At 39.1% G+C, this 19454-nt stretch overlaps 1 protein-coding gene across 1 annotated transcript in view; it reads left to right on the top strand.

Moving 5' to 3' along the window:
• macrod2 (mono-ADP ribosylhydrolase 2) overlaps nt 1–19454 on the top strand; it is a 416332-nt gene that overhangs the window by 381575 nt on the left and 15303 nt on the right. Inside the window, exons 10-15 of the mRNA XM_024296698.2 lie at nt 1466–1504; nt 5616–5675; nt 10192–10239; nt 10662–10706; nt 11881–12030; nt 12375–12440. Coding sequence (XP_024152466.1) covers nt 1466–1504; nt 5616–5675; nt 10192–10239; nt 10662–10706; nt 11881–12030; nt 12375–12440 — 408 coding nt within the window. The remainder of the gene's footprint in view (nt 1–1465; nt 1505–5615; nt 5676–10191; nt 10240–10661; nt 10707–11880; nt 12031–12374; nt 12441–19454) is intronic.

The raw sequence follows: 19454 nt of genomic DNA, 5'->3' as shown, positions 1-19454 counted from the left end.
CTTCCTGTGTCGTTTATTCAGAGTTCAGAATGCCTCACACGTGTAGTCCATCCTGTCGGAGAGAAAAACTCTGTCTTTGTTTAAATATCTGTGGTTTAACAAGATAAGAGCGGCTCTGAAAGCTCAGACAGAAGATAATATGCAGGCACCGCACTTCTCCCACAAAGTCTGCTAAACCTCTTTTGCAAGCGAGCTGATATCTTTTCAAATTATTATAATTTTTAGGTTTGCTGGAAAGTCCAGTGATGAGAAATGATCATACTTTGTGTGATTTGAATTTACTTTTATTTGTTTTATAAAAAGAAAAGCATGAACCTTTCATTTATTATTATATTTAACATGTAAAGGACATTTCCTGTGTCTCTTGAAATAATATTCTAGAATTTGGCTGTCGTTTCCATTCTTATGCTGTTTTTACTTTATCACTGGGCCTTCTTTTGTTTCCCCGATCAGGGTTAGATTAATGCACTGCACCCTTTTATTCAGTGTTATACAAAAGAAAAGCCTGTCGGTGGATCCACAGGGAGCTCTGATGGTTACACTTCTACAGAACAGATGACAACAGCCTTTCATCAAAGCCAACACTTTCTTTTGCTTGTTAACCGTAGTGCTATCATTTCACAGATGCATGCACAGCCATACACAACTGCATAATTATGCACATGGCTTCGCAAATATTCCTCACTTTACTCATCTGTGGCGTGCACAAAGGAGGAGAGTACATATTTACCGCATATAGATTATAGTGCAATGTCACAGAGTACCTTGAGGCATGCTGAGCTCTGCAAGATCTGAGCATGTACGAATTTGTTTTTATGTGTGATCCAGGAGCTGTAAGCGGGGGTCCTCTGCTCCTCTTCCCCCTCTTTTCTCACTTTACAGTTCCTCCTGAAGCAGCCGCAGAAGCCTCCTCCCTGTTTCCCACTGTGCAACTCAGCTCATCCACCCAGAAAGTCTTTCAGTTCACTCTGTCTGTCTCCAACAATAGAGTTACAGAAGAAGTAGTGGAAGGGGGGGGTGGCAGGAAAAAAAAATCAAAAGGGCTCTTTAAAGCGCAATTGTCCACGCCAGCCGAGAGTCCTCGTAATTTGAGGAAATTGGAGGTTTTGTGTCATTTATTCTGAGCTTACTGGTAAGAATTTAATTGAAAAAGAATGCGTGCGGAACGTGACCCTTTCAAAGACATACCCACATACTTTGATGTAATAACGTGTTCAGACCAAAGCTGTCTGCTGGGGAAATTAAGGGAGGACGTTAAGTGAGCAGAGCGGCCCGTGTGATAAATAAGTAGGAGGTGAAACCATTTCAAAAGCAGCTCAGGTTGTAGTTTTAGTATTTCATTTGAGGAGATGGCGTTCTGTGGGAGCCTAACTGCTATGATCAAGAGGTAATGACTTGTCGTCCTGCCCATTACTAAACAGTACTTTAACACACTATTTATTTTTTTTTATTCTCCCCATGCAAGACGATGACGAGGACGTTCCAAAGAAGATGCCACCGGGGGGTGAGTGACAGAATATTTCACGGTTGCCTTTTCACCTTAACACCTCCATTAAAGCACAAAGAGGCTGAGTGAGTAGCATAGCTTCGGCTCGTGACAGTGATTCGCTGGCTATCCTGTAGAAGATGAGGCTGGATGTTTATTCATCTGCTGACAAGTTGAACGCCTGGCCCATCTTATCACAGTTAAAAATACTTTACAGTGCACGAGCTTACATATAACGTCAATTCCCAACGCTTCCTTCAGTCGGTAAAGAGCCTCAGTGTCCTCAGATTACCCTTAAACGAGTGACATAGAACCAGAAGAGAAACATCTGCATGGGGTCAAGTCGGGATCAGCTGAAAGGGAATGGAAAAAAATAAAATAAAAAATCTGATTATAATACTTTTTAAAAGCAATTTCAAAAAATCTAAAAACTAGAACTTGAAAGAAATGTTTAAAATTACAAAAATATATACTTTAAATTTGAGGAAATACTGATAACTTGGGTTTTAAAAACTATAAATGTATTCTTGTTCCTAATGGCTGTTTTTATTTTATATTATTGGTGGAATTTGTGTATTTCATGCAATAAAAAGACAAAAATGCCAAACAAAAGACTTGTATGTCCAACTCAACTCTGATTTTAACATGGGGGTGGGGCTTTGATCCCATTGGCTACCAAGACATGATTGACATTGGGGGACAGAGGTCATGGTGACATAATTTCCAATCCAGAACAGCGTCTGTTGCTAGCGTCACCTGTGTCATCCATCCCCTGATGTTGTGATAATATGTGACTCCCACTATACTCCCAAAGCCCCTCCCCCACATTAGCCGCATTAGAAGCGTTAGCATATTCACGAAACCTGTAACTATCAACTTTGTTTGCAACACATAAATACACAGATTGACACTGCTAAAACAAAAAAAATACTGTTTCTGTAACTCCCAACCCTGTTAGAAACATGTAGTAAAAAAAACACAGCTACACGCTAGCCACATTAGCATATTTACAACACCTGTAATGACCAACCTCGTTTGCAACATGTCTAAAACATGCAGATTCTGCTACAACAAATGTTATTTTGAGAATGCTAACACAACCCTGTTGGTAACATGAAATTTAAAAAACACAGCTACATGTTAGCTGCATTAGCATCTTCATAACACCTGTAATGACCAACCTCGTTTACAACATGTTTAAAAACAGATGAATACAGCTAAATGTTACTGTGACAACAATAACCCCCAATCCTGTTGGTAACATGTACATAAAAAAAAACACGGCTACACGTTAGCCACATTAGCATATTCAAAACACCTGTAATGACCAACCTTGTTTGCACCATGTCTAAAAACATGGAGATACCGCTACAAAAAAACGCTACAGTGATAACGCACATTGTAAACTTTAAAGTTTAAAACTCCTTTTGATTTTTTTATCTTCCTAAATGTGAACGCTGGTTTGTCATTCACTGTAAGCCGATCCTGATTTAACCCCAGACATCGGTGTAAAAAACACAAATCATGCAGCCAGACAAACGCCACTATTTGAACATAAGACCTTTATCATCAGTCTAAAACTCACAAAAATAGTTCATCTAAATAAATGATCAATATTTTTCTGTCTAGATGTCTTGAATAAACAGTTAATCATACAAACGAACTCATGAAAGAATAAATGGAATCCAGTTAAGTAGACGAGTGTTCAAAGGCGGCAGTAGTTTTCTGTAATGTCCAGCGAGTTTAGAAGTTTGTGACTTTTTTTGGAGCTACAACCTCTACATTTATCTATCGAGTCTTTTGAAAATTTCGCTGAACACGTGCAACCAACTAGGAAGGGAAACCTGATTAGCGCTGAAGGAAGTTTTTACGTTACAGCGTATGAAGAACCAAGGGTGCTATCAAAATGTTTTTGAAACCAAAGTCACCATCGTAATTTGTTAATTACTTACATCTGTGTTTTCAAAGAGACCTCCACTTTGGGGCAAACATAAAAGGCCTGTTTCATAAGTGCGCGCTGTAAAATGTGATATTACAGAGTGAACATAATGGGTGGATCATAAAGACTTGGCTGACAGCAACTGCAGTTGAGCTTTTGTCCTGACCAGCACTGGTGTTTTTTCTTTTTGTTCCTCAGCAGCTGCTTTATATTGCCTCCTAAATAATTACATATCATCAGACCATAGCAAGCCAACCGAAGCCCTTGATGGTTCCCAGCTTTGTTGTATCATCATACCAGCTCCTGCCCTGGTCCAGTTTGGCTATGTTTGATGGGCCTCACTGCTGGTGCCAAGCACTGGCATTTAGTCCGGCTCCATCAGCCAGGGTTTGAACCAGTCAGCCTGGAAACCACTAAAAGCTTTGAATGACTGCGGCACAGAAGCTGAACCCTTTTTTTTGTTTCTGGCGGAGGTATGAAGATGGTCTCAAAGCCTTCTGCCTCCGCCTCCCCCTAGACAGCGCACCTTTTTTATGTCAGCCAGGTATAAAATAAAATGGCATTGAAACCATGAAATCCCCTCAGAGGTTTGTGGAGCTCCAATCAAAGTGTTTGAATTAAAGCCTCGTTTTCCAGCGAGGAAACCTCAAAAATGTGATGAAAAACACTATAATTGGTTGTTCTTTTGTGCTTTTACAAAAATTAAACAGTGCGCTATGAAAGTGAAACAAAACATCACTTTTTTTGTGTCATCTCAGAATGTTGGAAAACTAATATTTGATATTTGAGTTCCTTTAAAGACTCACTCCAAGGAAAAATGTGTTTTGGGTGTTTTTAGCATGTTCTTTGAGCTTTTTACTGATGATGAAAGCCATAAGTAAAGATAATTAAGCTTAAAAAAGAATTTCTTCATTAAATTACCGTGATGAAGCAAAAGCATCCAAAAATTCAATTTTTTGCATTTTTTGATGCTTTTGTTGTTTCGTTACACAAAAAATGTTCACCAACTTTGCATTGCTGAACTTTAAGGAGCCCCTGCTCTTTATTTTTTTTACTATTATTTTTTTTTTATCTGTAACGCAATGCAGTATAGTTCCATAGAAACGCTGATTAACGTCATGTTGAGGAAATCTCACTCCTTTATCTTCTCAGCACTAAACTGCCTTTGTAGATTTGCAAATTACCCATAACAAGTGCACGAATGCACTCCATGTCGCAAAACTAAATATTCAAGACTCTGCAGTGAGGATTTCCCTTAAAGAAAACAATATTTTTGATTAGTTCTCCCACAAGACTCTTTCTGGTTTACCCCACTGGATTTTCTACCAACGCAGCACACTGTTGGTCACTTATAAAGGCCTTGAATGTTTTTTTCCAAAATGTAAAAAAAATCGGAACATTACACATTTTCTGCAGACTAACTTTATATTCAGCATTTAAAATCTTCACATTTATCAATGCAATGTGTATTGTTTGTATAGATACAAATAGGTTTATTTATGAATAAGAGTGATTTTAATGGCATCATTTGCATGTTTATGTGACACATATCTATGAGCATTTATTTCTTTAAGTTTCTTCATTTTTCAGTCAAATCGCGATTAATTATCCAGTTTCATATAACAGAATTCCCGCGGGGTCTTAAAAAGTCTTACAGGCATTGAATTTATGAATTTGGAAACAATACCTTCAAAAGTATTGAATTATGATATCTGAATCTTAAAAAGTGTGTCTCTTGAAACTTTTCGTTTCACATTTCATCCCAAAAATTAAAAAAATTCCATTGATGTAAGTAAACATCGTAAAGTAAACAAAAAAAACAGTTGTTATGCACTAAAACACTAAATGCCCACCGCCTGTTTACAAAAAAAAGAAGTAAAAGACGGGCTCAAACATATCATGGAAAAGACCATAAACATGATAAGAAGCTCTAGTTTTGATCAGAAATTGGGAATACATTAATAAAACGGGAAATAAACTATGAAATTGGTCTTAATTTTTTTTTTATTTATGGCCTTAAAATGTTCTTAAAAAGTCTTAAATTTAACTTGAAGAAACTTGTAGGAACCTTGTATAATTATGTATAGATGTATATCTCTTTTTTTTGTCTTCTCAAATATTGTTTATTTTGATTGATTGAAACAAATCAATTAAAAAAATGTATCTATTTTTTTTTGTTTTGTCTCACAGATGATACACCACTATTGTCAAAATCGTCAGCCAAGGAAAAAGGGAGTGAAAACAACGAAGGTATGCCAAAAAACAAGCCATCCTCTTCTCTTTCTATGAATAGTAATGTCCTTTGTGAGACAGAATGAGTTATGCCAATGAGTGGGAAAAAGTTTATCCAGCAATGTGTTACAAAAAAGAAATACCAGTCAAGTCTGCATGAAATAGTGGAACGTCTTCTTCATCGTTAATCCCTCAGTCTTAGATGCCAAGTCTCTTCAGGGAAATAAATGCAAGAAGGAGCTTGTTCTTTTTTTTTTTAAAGAATTTTTCTTTAAGGCAAACTTGTTTAAGAAGCCATTATCTGGCTTTTCTGCAGTTTCAGCCCCTTTGGATGTGTAATATTGAAACAATTATAGGCTTCTTCAATACGATGGACCAAAGATAATTAGATTCTTACACTGGAGGGTGTTGGTAGGCAATTAAAATTGTACACCATCTATTTGTCTTGAAGCCTTAAAGTTATAGGGAATTTTTGAAGGTGGTAGTTATGCTTGTTTTTATTTGGTGGTGATTGTGGTAAAAGGGGTGGGGGGGTTAGCTTCTCTCACTTGACGTCAATATGTTTATGCTGTTAAACGAAGTCCAATTTCTTTCAGCCCATTCCACATACCTTTCTATAATCTGCTGCACTAATTCATTATGACTCACAAATTCAATCATCAGCATTAGAAGAGCATAAGTATTTTGTATTAATCTTTATAAATCCTAATTTATCAGGCCCCATAGCTTAATTGTATCTAATCCATTCACAAAAGGCCTTGGCACAGCTTTGTAGCATGGGAACGCTCAGTCCTTGAGACAACCTCTCTCACAGGAAGGGAATGAAATCATTTCGTGCTGCCTGCATTGTAAAGGTTAGGTCTCGTTCAATGCAGCAGAGGAGGAAATAATCATAGAAAATTCTCAGATGTCAAGATAACACAAAGTGGAGGAAAGACCAGACTGTCAGCTATGCGAAAAAGACATCACAGGAGTCTGATATCACCTCAACACACCTGAGTAAAGTCATCTTTCAAAGAAATAAAAATCTGCATTTCACCGGCTCTCCGAAAGCTGCTCTTTGATTTGGTATAGTCAGTATTTGGGGCATTTCTGTTTTTTTATTACAATAAATTACACTGCAGCAGTTGGTGTCTGTCAATATGTTTCAGTGTAATCCATCACATCTGCACTCTTTAGGGGATTCACACTCCTCAGCCCATGGGTCTGAACAAGGTGCTCCAGGCACAGCACTGATGAAGAGAAAACATTAGGGCAGTCTTCACTGTTTTTCCATGATTAATACACTGCTTAGTGGACTGAAGGTAATTATAAGGCCCCTGTGTAGCACTTACTAAAAATCTGCTGGTCTTGCAGTAGCTTTTTCACCTAGCAAGCTAAAAGGTGTAAGTTTAGGAGGAAAATACAGCATAAATATTTTTTTAAATATATTTAAAGACCCACTCCAATCATCTCTTGATCTATTGTCAAAGCGTTCCCAGTGGTTTTAATTACAATTATGCCATTTTTGCCAACATTTTTTTTTAAAAGTGTCATTTTCTGGAACAAAGTGTCTGCAGACAGCACTAGTTTATTAGAAATTCACCCCTGAGTTGTGGGTGGGACCATTGGCTCAAACAATCCCGCCCCCTTCCTGTTGCTGAGAGCTCTCTGTACAAACACTCCTGCTAGCTTAAAGGCCCTCACATCCCCAGCCTTACATCAGCGCTGCAACAAAAATAGCGAGCAATATTTTATCTATCCCGACATTTTGAGCCAGATTTCTGCTCAGATGAGTAAAACTAACACGTACTTGGATCTATTTGTCTGCAAGTGGATGCATCAGAATGGAGCAGAGCATGGAGCTTCTGGCCCACCCAGTATATTTTCTACATCACAAATACAGTCTCTTTTTTACTGCTTTTTTTTGTTTAATTCATAGCAATTTGAATGAACAATATATTCTGAAAAGCTTTATTTTCTTTATGTGTATCAGAAAATGGCCACAAAAAATGTTAAAAACACCAAAAACAAAATTTTAATCAAAGTGGGTCTTTAAAATGTATAAGAGAAGAAAAGAAAAGATCAAAGCTCATCCTACTTTAAGGAAACACAAATTACTTTATTTTCAATTGCTCAAAATGTTAATCACTTTACTGTCTTCAAAGCTTTTATAAATTATAAATCATAAAAAACAGTGAAAAGCAGGAGCTGTTTATCTGTTTTTTTATCCCATTAACAATACAGTTAGTTAACTGAGGAGTTTGATGTTTTGTAAACAGTAATTCTGAATTTCTTCAGTTAAGAAAAAAAAAAAAGCCAACATATGTTTCCTCAAATACCCCGCGAGTGTGTTTGAAAAAGCGAGTCGCAGATTAGCTGTGTGTTTGTGCGTGATGAGCCGTGCTGTGATGTAATCCACATGAAACAGAGGCTCAGCATGCAAACACTGCGAGCTATATAAGGAAAAATGGAGAGGGTGAGGCCGTGGATGCCACACAGAAGCAAAAGCCAGGTCTGAGGTGGAGTGCAACCTTTTTCAGAGCGTTACCACAGTGTCTGTAATTTGATATCAGATTAGAATTAGTCCGATTAGTGGATGTCACAGAGCAGGACGCAGAGAAATGTGAACATTGAGCCAGAAATCGATCGCCGGAGCCAATGCTCTGACGTAGAGAGGACTTGGTGGCAGAGTGTGAATGGATATGCAGATGAATAATACGAGGTGTGGATTCATGGTGATGCTCGGCGCTGGATGTCATATTTTACAGCGTATAGCTCCCTGTCAAACATGGCTGACGCGCTTTACTCACGTCTTTCTCATGCAAAAGGTCTTTGACTGATCGCTGTTGGTCATGTCAGAGACATTTCTCTTCTACATGTCTCATGAATTTTTTACCTACCCCATTTTTTGTATCTTTTCTCATCCTTTGTTAATAAAAGAACACTAGGGTAGGGTGGGGGCAGAGTAGTGAGTTTGTGTGCATCTTTATTCTAGGTTATAGATACCTCCTTTTATGTCTAGTCAAATGTAAACTGCAGCTGATGGTCATGGAAGTAGGACGCAGAGCATATCTGCATGTTGTTAATTGGAGAAATGAAAGGCTTGTTCTCACCCACACAAGAGCACGCACAGCCTAAAAATACCATTTGTTAATAGAAGTGGATTCCATAAGAGTATTGATCCCATTATTCTGGAGGTTACACCTTTGTGTGAGAAATACGTTGAACACTGATTCAGTCCGAGGGCGAACCAGGGGGAAAAGAAGCTGTGGCAATGCTGCCACCTGCTGTCTGCAGCACCTGAACGAGCAGCTCCCCTCCTCTTCCTTTTGCTCCTCTTCTAATTGATCCTCTCTCTGAGCCGTTATAAATCAAATCTAGCCTTTTTCCAAATGTTTTTTGTGTCCACATTCTGTCTCTTTGCTTCCTTTATCACAAATTGAATATTGTTCCATTCAATAAGCCAAATACAAATGATCAAATAACATGGAGGAAATTAGATTTAGCCCTTTGTTGGAGCTGATATATTGTTTTTTTTTTCTTTACTTCAGACGGGCACAACAACCAAACACATATTTCCAACGCATAAAAGGTTTAAGCGACCTGAAGGCGACCAGAGCGCTCCTTTAGATGCTGTTTTTTTTCTCCGTTGAGTTGCTTTCAGCCCCCTGTCTGCGGCTCTCCCTCCAAATGCCAATCATGATTAATAGAAAGGGTTGCCATCTGTGTGTCAACAGCGTTCTGCGTGACGGGCAGAGGTACTTGAGACAAACATGCCGCACCGGTTCCACCGGCCTTTCTCCCATTTTAATGGAGGCTGGCATTTTTATTGTTCTGAGTGCGGGGCAAAATTGCATAGATATGAAAAAAATGGTTTCTCTCTGCAGCTTGTTAAAAAAGCAATTATAGAGGCTGCACAATAACCATTGTAAAGCATGTTCTCTCATTGGTGTCATGGCTTTCATTTACTCAATTTGTCCCAAATGTCATTGGTTTATTTATGTGTTTGTGTGTGGAGACAGAAACGAGGGGGTTTCTTCTATTTACATGCACTGCACTATTTCAGTTCTATATTATACATGAAATTTAAATTATTCGGAAAGTTAGGATGGTAGGAATAAAATGTAAAAGTTCTACAGATGCAAATGCTAGTGTGTTAGCATGTTACCTGTCTGCATGTGATCCTGTTTAGGTCTAACTTGAAGGACTCTGATGGCTTCTTGTCTCGCAGAGCCTGGAGAAAATTAGATTGTCTTTATCTGCTGTGACTCAAATGCTAATCCCTCCTTATTGTTGCAAAAACATTCAAGCTGTGAGCTGAAGGCTTGTTACGCACGGGGCAACTAAGTTAACCTGTTTCGCTTTAAACAGAACGTGGAGCTGGAGCCAAAAGCTGGTACTCATTATCTGACGGGTTTACCGCTAATAACCTGGAATGTAGACAAAAGACCCCAAAAAAACACACAAAGGAAGCATTTTCATCCACTAAAAATGTGTCCTTCACTGACAAATTGACAGTATTCCAGTCGATGACAGTCTCCTTCCTTGTTAGGTGAAAAAGAACCCGACGATGAAGACAAAGAAGAAGAGCAGGGCGATGGTAATGTAGCTCTACAGACCATTAAAGTATATTTTCAGCCTCTCATCTTTCTCAATACGTCTTGATGTGGTTTGTTATCAGAAATTGAATTTTCTATTCCTGTCTGTTTCGTCTCTTCACTCCATATGCCACCTCGCCATCAGAAAAAAAGTTATCTTATCACACAAGCTTGGAACAAAGAAATCCTTCAATTATGTATGGCTTTAGATGGGACATTCTCTCTGACTTCTTTTTTTTCATTTAATTTATTCATGTCTTTGTGGTTCCATTGCTCTCATACTGCAGTACAAAGGCAAAGCTCCACAAACTGTGGTAATAGAAAGGCTTTTTGAGGTTACGTTGAAATCCAAGTCTGCTCGGCTTCAGGCTCTGGCACCAAACCCAAATGTTTTCCACTCTTTTGACCTTCTCTCTGTTTTTAGATGCGGCGACAAATGACGACGTGGAGATGCAGAGTCAAAACCTAGGTAAAGTGCAACTTCAAGTCAAACCCCCAACACGAGCAGGGCTGTGATTACACGTGATTGTCAGTATGCGCAGATTGCCACTTCTCCACACATCACTTACTGAGAAGGAAGGAGCACGCTGAACTCCCTCTTATCTCTAAAGCAGATGGAAATTGTTCGGCTTTGTCGACGTGCTGCTCCTCGCTCTGGTTTTCACTTTCACTCAGTCTAAAGCTACAGAGGAAAAACTAAACAAAGCCTAAACAAAACTCTAAACGCCTCTGTATAACACATCCCAAGACTAAAGTATGGAGTGTGCACGTGTGTATGTGTGTGTTTTACAAATTGCAGACCATTAACTTTGAGCCAGAATATTTTCTCTACTCTGAATATCCTCTGTGCTGTTGGTATATAATTAAGACCGAGCATTTGCATACTGGCAGCGAGCAGCGCCTCATCTCTCTTCTGTTTTTGTTTTATTCAAATCCCATTCCATTGACAGAGATTTGACAAATAGAGCCTCTCTCAACATGAATTTTGCAGATATTCTATCAGCACGTTCTTGCAAACGCTGCCCTGGGACTCCATCCAAGACGCATGAGATGCAATTACCTTCTCATGAGACATAAGGAGACAGTAAGGAGTTTCAGGAGGCAGAGATATACAGTTAAGAACAACACCTGTTGGATCATTAAGGGAAAGCTGCAGCGTTATATCACTCTTAACTGTGCACTGAATGTGAAAACAAGACACAGTAGATGAATGCCTGTGCTTCTAATTACTTGGTAAAATGATAGTTTTACGGCGACTCCAGTCAACCTAATTACCTGTACTCTTTAATTGGACGGGTGCAGGCAAGTGTAACCTGGACTGACACCCTTCGAACCCCATAATCATTTGAATACAGAGTTTAGACTTTTCCAAGTTTAAGATCATTTGTTTGGATCTATTATTTGAGGAATATATGCTCATTCTGGGTTATGACATCCAACCATTGACAATATATGAGAAGTGAACTGAGTGACCACTCCCCCTGGCGTTCAAATGTAGGAAACCAACATCCCACAGAAGTAAACTATTTTCTATGTGTGACGTCACTCACTCCAGTTCTCAGATACAGTCAATGGATCCACCATGAAAGCTTTGACTCACTAATTATATAACACATAGCTCCTTTTCTTCTGTCCGTTTCTAGAGGAAAATCCATCCGGCGATGAGCCAAACCAAGAACAACGGGATGAAGAGAAAGAAACCCAAGACAATGAGGAACCTATGGCAGTGGACACTGGGAAGGATGACAACGATGGAAGTCAGGACGTCAGCGATGATACCACTGCAGACAAAGGTGTATATTCAGATTAGCAATGCAGACCAATAATGTACACATTTCCAATAACTTAAAAAAGGGTCAATCTCTTGCTTTTTTATTTACCTTTGTTGCATTACTGCAAATAAAACTATCTGAAAAGTACAGAAATACTTATTTATAGACTAAAAACATATTTTACATTTTGTCACTGTGGTTTTTAAATGTTTCTGAGATTTTGTCTATTTTATAATCATTATTTTTTTAAAGGCAAAATGTCTCTGAGAGTTATTTAGACCACCAAATGTTATTTTCTGTAATCCAACATACTCCCATTGAGTGCATAGAACCAATACCAGCATCTGGATTTGCTTTTCCATCAGAGAAAAAAGAACCTGAAGCTAAGATAGAGGAAGAGGACACAACAAACCCTGCTAAGGATAAAGAAGGTAAGGTCTACGTTTTTTTTTTTTTTTTTTTTTTAGGTTAGATTTTATCTGCTGGAAATTGATGGAGAGTCTGAATGAGTGACTTTCGATAAAAAGATTTCCACGTCCAGTTTGATTTATGTGTGTACTTGTGTATCGAGTTCTGATGGTCGGCGTTGTTTTTCTTCTCTGCTGTTGGAACGTTTTCACTCGGAATCAATCTCAGTCCATCTGAAATCCGCTTTATCACCCATTTAATATCCCATACGACACACTACAGGCAGCTTCAGGTGACAAAATACCACATTTCCTGAAATACCAAGAAAGCCAATCATGATTCTTAAATTGATGTTACAGTTACAGTTATTTATTTTTGTGTTTGTTTAGATTTTTGTCATCAAAGGCATTGACTATGGAATCTGTTTTGTTAATAGTCAATTTGTCCGCATGATAGTTAAAAATGTGGTCACAGCTATTGTCAGCAGATCCTCAAAGATCCACTCTGATCAACTTTTGGGCTGCTTTGAAAGCGTTCCCTGTGGTCTTTCAATTATAACTAGAAAAGTGTTTATTCAGTATTTTCCAGAGTATAAGTCATACCGAAGTATACAGTAAACCAGAAATCAATTGCTAAAGTAAATGTTCTGATGTAGAGAGGACTATAAGTCACACTTTTGGGAGAAAAGTATAATAATTAAATTAGGTTTATTTATTTTGAAGAGCTCTGCAAAAACATCGGTAAACATGTCTCCATATTTGAGTTCATGAGATCATTCAATCTTTACATTCTACTACAGGAGCTGGGTCTGAATGAAAGTCCTTTCAGCAGTCCTTTTGTGTCTCTGTAACCTAGCTTGATGACTTACTGTCCTACATTATTTAGACAAAGATAAAATTAAAATCAAGAATAATAATGTCTCAAAGCAGATAAGGAAAATATAAAACTCAGGAGGATAACAATTAGGTTATCCTCCATTTTTGTTTTGGACGGCGCTTCTTATTCTGTGTTACTGTCAGTAGTAAATGCTGAGACTCGCCCCTACAGTGCCCTCTAGCGGTTGTTAGCAGGAAACTACTGCTTTGGGTAATAGTTATTGGTGGTGAAATATATATATTTTTTAAATAACATATACATTTGTACTCTGAAAATACAGTATGCCGTTTTAAGCTAAAATAAAAAAAACTTGTGCCGTTTTGGTAGGACATTCGTTTCTGCAGAGCAACAGTAATTCATTAGAAATTTGCGTCTGAGTTGTGGGCAGCACCGTGGACTCCAACAAAACTCTGATCCCACTTTTTGATGCTGAGAGCGCTCTGTTTACACACTCCTGCTAGCTTACAATCTCTCAAACCCCCAACCGAACATTACTTTTGCAACAAAAATGTTGGAGCTATCCAATACATCTCATCAAAAACTTTGACTAAATCTCATTAAAGTCTCATTCCATGCATCTTTGATCTATTGTCAAAGCGTCCTTAGTGATCTTTAAATTATTATTATGCTGTTTTTTTAAGCAAAAATCCCAAATCCAGTGTCATTTTCTTAGACGTAGTTTCTCAGAGTGGCAGTAGTGGAGCAACTCCGTCCCCCTTTTCCGTCACCCAACTGTTAATAAACTCTCCCGCTACCTTACAGCCCCTCAAACTCCCAACTCAACATTACCCGTCCAACAAAAATAGCGAGCAATATTGGAGCTATCCAGACGCACAGTTTTGATCCAGATGTCAGCTCAGACGAGGAAAAACAAAGAGGTACATGAATCTAGTCATCCACAAGTCATCAGAATGGAGCAGTGCAGGGAGGTTGTTTAAACTGCATTTTTTTCTGCTCCTGATTCAAACAACTTGAAGAAACAAATACTCAGAAATGTCATTTTTATTTTAATTTTCTTTATGCATGTCCTCCATCATCAGACAAATGCCACAAGAGCATGTTAAAAACATAATTTTCTTCTGAGTGGGACTTTAAAGCCCCTGTACCTGCTGACTCCTGTTGGCACAGCATTATGTTTTTCCAGATATTTAGTCTAAAGTAAACACTGGATTGAAACAGTGGTGCTTTTCCTCTTAATAAGTCATGCTGCAGATTTACGTCCTTTGTTCAGAGTTCTAGGAAAAGCCAGTGTTTTCCAAGGCTAATTCTTTTTTTCTTTCCTTGTTCCCTGGCCCGCACTGTGTAATCTGTGGAGTCATTTTTGTGCTGCTATTGAGCTAAAATTTTCTAACAACTTTCTTGTATTGTTGTCTAAATGTCACTAAAAGAAAACACAATTTCCTTTTTATTGAAACTTTACTCTTGACCTTGTGCTGTTCGAGATTTTCAACCATCGCTGGTTTATCAGAAAACAGTCATTGCTGAGGATTGAAGCCCAAAAAGACAGTGGTTTTGGAACCTTTCTTAAGGCCTGGTTTCTCTGTAGGTAGCCTTTGTTTTTTTGAATTCCAAGAGTCAAGCTATTGGATAAGCTCTTCCCCTGAACCTGGCTTTAGCCTTGGTTTCTCAGCGCATATTTGTCTCCTTTTTCTTCCTTCGTTCTCCTGAGCTTTCAGGGTTTGAATCCTGAACTCTGCGCTCTCCTCTCCCACCCCTGCTCTGGCAGGGAAGTGAGTCACGCTCTTACATCCATTTCACCTTCTCTTTGAATGACATTCAATTAATTTAGTGTAAGAGTGAACAATCCTGATGGCTGATAGATAGCCCTCTCCGTCCGCCCTGATAAACCGCGGGAATATACCAGCACTTTTCCTCACGAGCAAGTGTCACTCTGCCCTATTGAGTGTGTTTTGCCTGAGCCTGCCACTGTCTGTCACTGTCTTGCATGCTATAGTATATGTGAGCGGTGTGGCAGGACTGGCAGGTAGTAAACAGTAGTGTCAGTCTTGATTGCAGGCAGATTGCATTTGGTATAGAGGCGCCGTAAACAGGCTGCAGACCTAAACCGTCTCAGATATTGAATCTCTGGCGGGCCAATACGGCACGGCTTAGCGATGCATAACCAACTGTTCGCAGCACAAGACCAAATGATTCCTGAGCCAATACCTTTTATTAAAAATAATAACTGTAATCAGGCTGCGCACTCATTGCTGCAGCGGTTAAATCTGCCTCATTGAATGGGGTAATAAAATGCAGCAGAATGACGGAGAAATGAGTAGCAAATCAAGCAGAATGTGAAGTTACTGCACATATTCACACATGCTTATTTTTATGGACGTTAATATGTGTGGGCGGGAGTTTTCATGGACGTTTTTGAAGGACTCCATTTGGTTACCAACTAATGTTCAGTTATTTTTATTTATCGTTGCAGAAACAAATCAATATCACAGATTAATAACAAAGAAAGGACTGAACAGACAGATTGCGTACGACGATCGATGCGGTGTGCCAGACGTCACACATCACTTTCAATGCGTTACTCATCCCATCACCGTGTTTTAATTAACACTACAAGGTTTTAAATCATTTGGGGAGCCGCGTTAAAGAAATTGGGATTTGTAATGGGTATTATGGGGCCTGTATGGTCAACAACAATCAACGTGTTTTATTTCTCGTTAGCGCGTTAAGCTTCTCATAATCTCAGATCCCGACACTTTTAACCCATTTTAGTTTGCCTTTTTAAAACACCGCTGGGTATTTTCACTGCAAACGTTCTTATTTTAAAATGGAGACAATTTCCAATGACCAAAAAGACAGGAAAAAAAGAAAAAGCAAGCAGCTCAATCAGATTGAAGTGTTGGCTCTTTGGAGTGCTGCTTACTCGGAAGCTGTTGCAGCCTCCAACATTGACTGCTGCACTTCAGGTGACAAGAAAACAGCTACCGTGCACCTGTGGATGTGGATGCATTTATTCCATAATTACCACTTTGCAAACCTCCTGTCTACCACTAGTTTCTGTGATTGACTTCATACCGAACGCGCCACCCTGCAGTGATTGTGCACTAATGGAACGATGCAGACAAACAGGCCTTTAGTTGTTCTCGGTGATTCTGGCTTCGGCGGGAAGCGTTTTCATCCACCGTCATCTGACTTTGGCAGACAGACATCTTTTCTCCCAATAAAGCTACAATGAATAAGACAGATTTATTCATTTCCTCCTCTATTATCATGCTAACATTTTGATGTAATAATACGTTCATGCTCCCTCTTACTGGTATAAAAAAACAGGATATTGCACAGACCATTTGCTGCCGTTTCATTAGATTTTACCAAACAAAACCATCTGTTGTTTCCTTTGCAGGTTTATTTATGCTGCATTAATATCTGACAACTTAGTCCAGTTGTTTTTGGCTCCTAAAATAATTTCGAAACAGTATTCCAGGCAGCCAGGGAGGATAAAAAATGTAGATTATTTGGCATATGCGCCCACTCAGAACGGGCTTTCCCCGCGCTTCTAGAGAGATGTGAGGAGGAAGACGGGCGGCAAGTATGAAAAATGTGGATTAGATATAGCCCTGCACAGCTAAGGAGATCCTCTGCCTGATAGCTGAGATGCTGTAAAGGCTCTGCAAATCAAATCAGAATGCAAGCAGCCCATACATATGAATATTCATGGCGTACTTTAAAATGAAAATGGGGGCTACATTGTGATGGTGTGTGTGCTCTGCCTTGTTCTTGAGACTTGTGAGGGTGGGCAGCTGCTTCACCGAGCTCAATGCAACACCCATAAATTAAAATAAGACCGCCTAAAGCTAGGAATAAATAAATCTGAGTTGCAAACTGATATTGTTTTTCCTTCATGCTGTGTGATTCTGCAAGAGCAGTGGATTGCTGTTGTCTCGGCTCTGAAAGTTGGATTTAATAGCTGCAAAGATTTAATGTGATTTTAGGAAAGCGTCTCTGTCCCAGCAAGTTCTCCAGATTTCATCTGTAAGCATCAGTTATTATACAAGGACACAAATAAAGTATGATTTGTATCCAGTTTATGAAAATGTACAGAGTCAGCTATCAAGAGAGGCTGTTTTAAATGTGACTAAAGGACGGGGTTGTTCCATGGTCTTCTCGGTAAAGCCCTCTTATCTTCAGTGTGTAAGTGCTCCCTTGTCTGGCTGCCTTTGATAAAGTTCCCCTGTGGAAAATGTTGATTATTCGACTATAGAGATGAAAGTGGTTCCTTATGATGGAGGAATGCTACAGAGAAGACTGCAGCTGTATAGCTGGATGAAGGCCAGACGGACAATTAGCGGAGAGCAAGGCTGACAACATTTTCACATGATTCTCATGGCCTGAAGAACTGATTATATTTATTTTATTCCATGTGCATCAGATGCAAAGAAGAGTTACAATTACCGAATGGTAAAGAGGAAACTTTACTAGTGCAGCAGCCCAGTACAGGTCAGACATTTAGTATCAGTGTAAGAAACAAAGAAAACTAATTTAATATCAAAAAGTGTTTCAATGATGTTGTTGCTCCTAAGCTCTGGTTTAATTAACAGACTACCTGTAGGTTGAGTTTATGGAGCGGTCTTGCTTTGACAGTTGACTCACATTGACTACTGATGGCTGCGGTCCCACTGCAGCCGCAGGCTCTACTGCCGACCTTGCAACACTCAGAACGCAGGTAGGTTCACGCGATAATCTGCCATTTATAAAGAAAGTCCTAGGAAACAAACCCTCCTTCCACCGTGATTTTGAAATATAATCACAAAACTTCTTTTTCTGCGTGACTCGTCTTTATACAACGCGTAAGCACTGAACTTTTATTAATGCTTCTGTCTTATATATTTGACTGTGTCACACAAATTGTGTAACAAGTAGGGGAGACTGGGGTTGGTTGTCACAATGACATAATGTTTACAAAATGGTGAAAACAGCAAGTACAGAGGAAAATAGCTTTTATTTTGAAAAATGCACCAGATGCACTTTACACTCACTAGCATTATTACTGGTTTAGGTCATTAATAACCCCAACTTCTCAAAAAAGTGCTCCGGCTCGGCTACTGCGTCCGGCAGAAATTTGAAGTCAAAGAAGCAAATGTGAAGCGCTAGACCAGACTGGATGTAGTGTGAGTATTTCTCGCACTTTTCAAGTTACATAAAAACTCTGGTGTCCGCACCGGAGCCAGATGGGATGCAGTGTGAGGAGGTGGATACAGGCTGTGGGTGAAAAAGGGAGGAGGATCTGGTTGTAGACAAGATGGCTGCTGAAAACCATTAGCTGGAAGGAAGTCCAGAACAGGAACATCAATGAAAAACACAGTTTTTTGTTGAAAAGACTGGCGACTCTAACAGTTACATATTTTTTGAATTTTAAGTTTTGAACCTTTAACACCTGTAGTGTCTCTGTCAAAATCTACAATGCTCTTTGATATACTCCTTGCACGATCAACTTGAATTAGTTGATCTGAAGAGAAGAGCAGTTTTGTGCTGGTAAGCAAGACTTTAAAGCTGCGTTTACAACACATTACTAATACAAAGTATTATATTCTGATACAACGCCGCTTTTCTACGCGACAGAAAAAACTGACTCACGTTGATCGCATTAAGGAACCAGATGCAGAATGAACCCGGAGCCCAACTGACCTTACATGAGGATAAAGGCTGTCTGCACGTGAAAAATAGGCAAACCTGTACGACCCAGGTGACCCACAGGAAATTTTAAGTTATCCCAAAGAGTCATGGTTTTTTTGGGGTTTTTTTCTGTTTTTTTTCGTTTTTTTTTTTTTTTTTTTTTTGGCTATAAACACCATAATTTTAACGCTTTGAAAATAGATCAAAATATGATTGGAGTGTGACTTAAATGTCTGGCGTTGTTCTCCATCCTGAATCTTCCTTCTGCTGTGTGAAACTGAGCTTCCTTCATCATCACTGTCGTTGATTGTTTTCATTCCATGGATTTTTATCTCCAATGTTTTTTGTTGTTTTTTTTTTTTCCACTGCCCCGGTGGCCAGGATGTGTTGCACATACAGTATTGATGGCTATGCTTTATTTAGCAGTGTGATTGTGTAACAAGCGCTCAAAGCTCACTGTATGCTGAAAGCTCAGCTGCATCCACAAGTGCCATATGGTGCTCACACTCCTGCACCGAGATCAGCTCCAA

The sequence above is a fragment of the Oryzias melastigma genome, linkage group LG15 (assembly GCF_002922805.2).
Source record: "Oryzias melastigma strain HK-1 linkage group LG15, ASM292280v2, whole genome shotgun sequence".
NCBI classification, from domain to species: Eukaryota; Metazoa; Chordata; class Actinopteri; order Beloniformes; family Adrianichthyidae; genus Oryzias; species Oryzias melastigma.
This window is presented reverse-complemented; position numbering and strand designations above follow the sequence as displayed.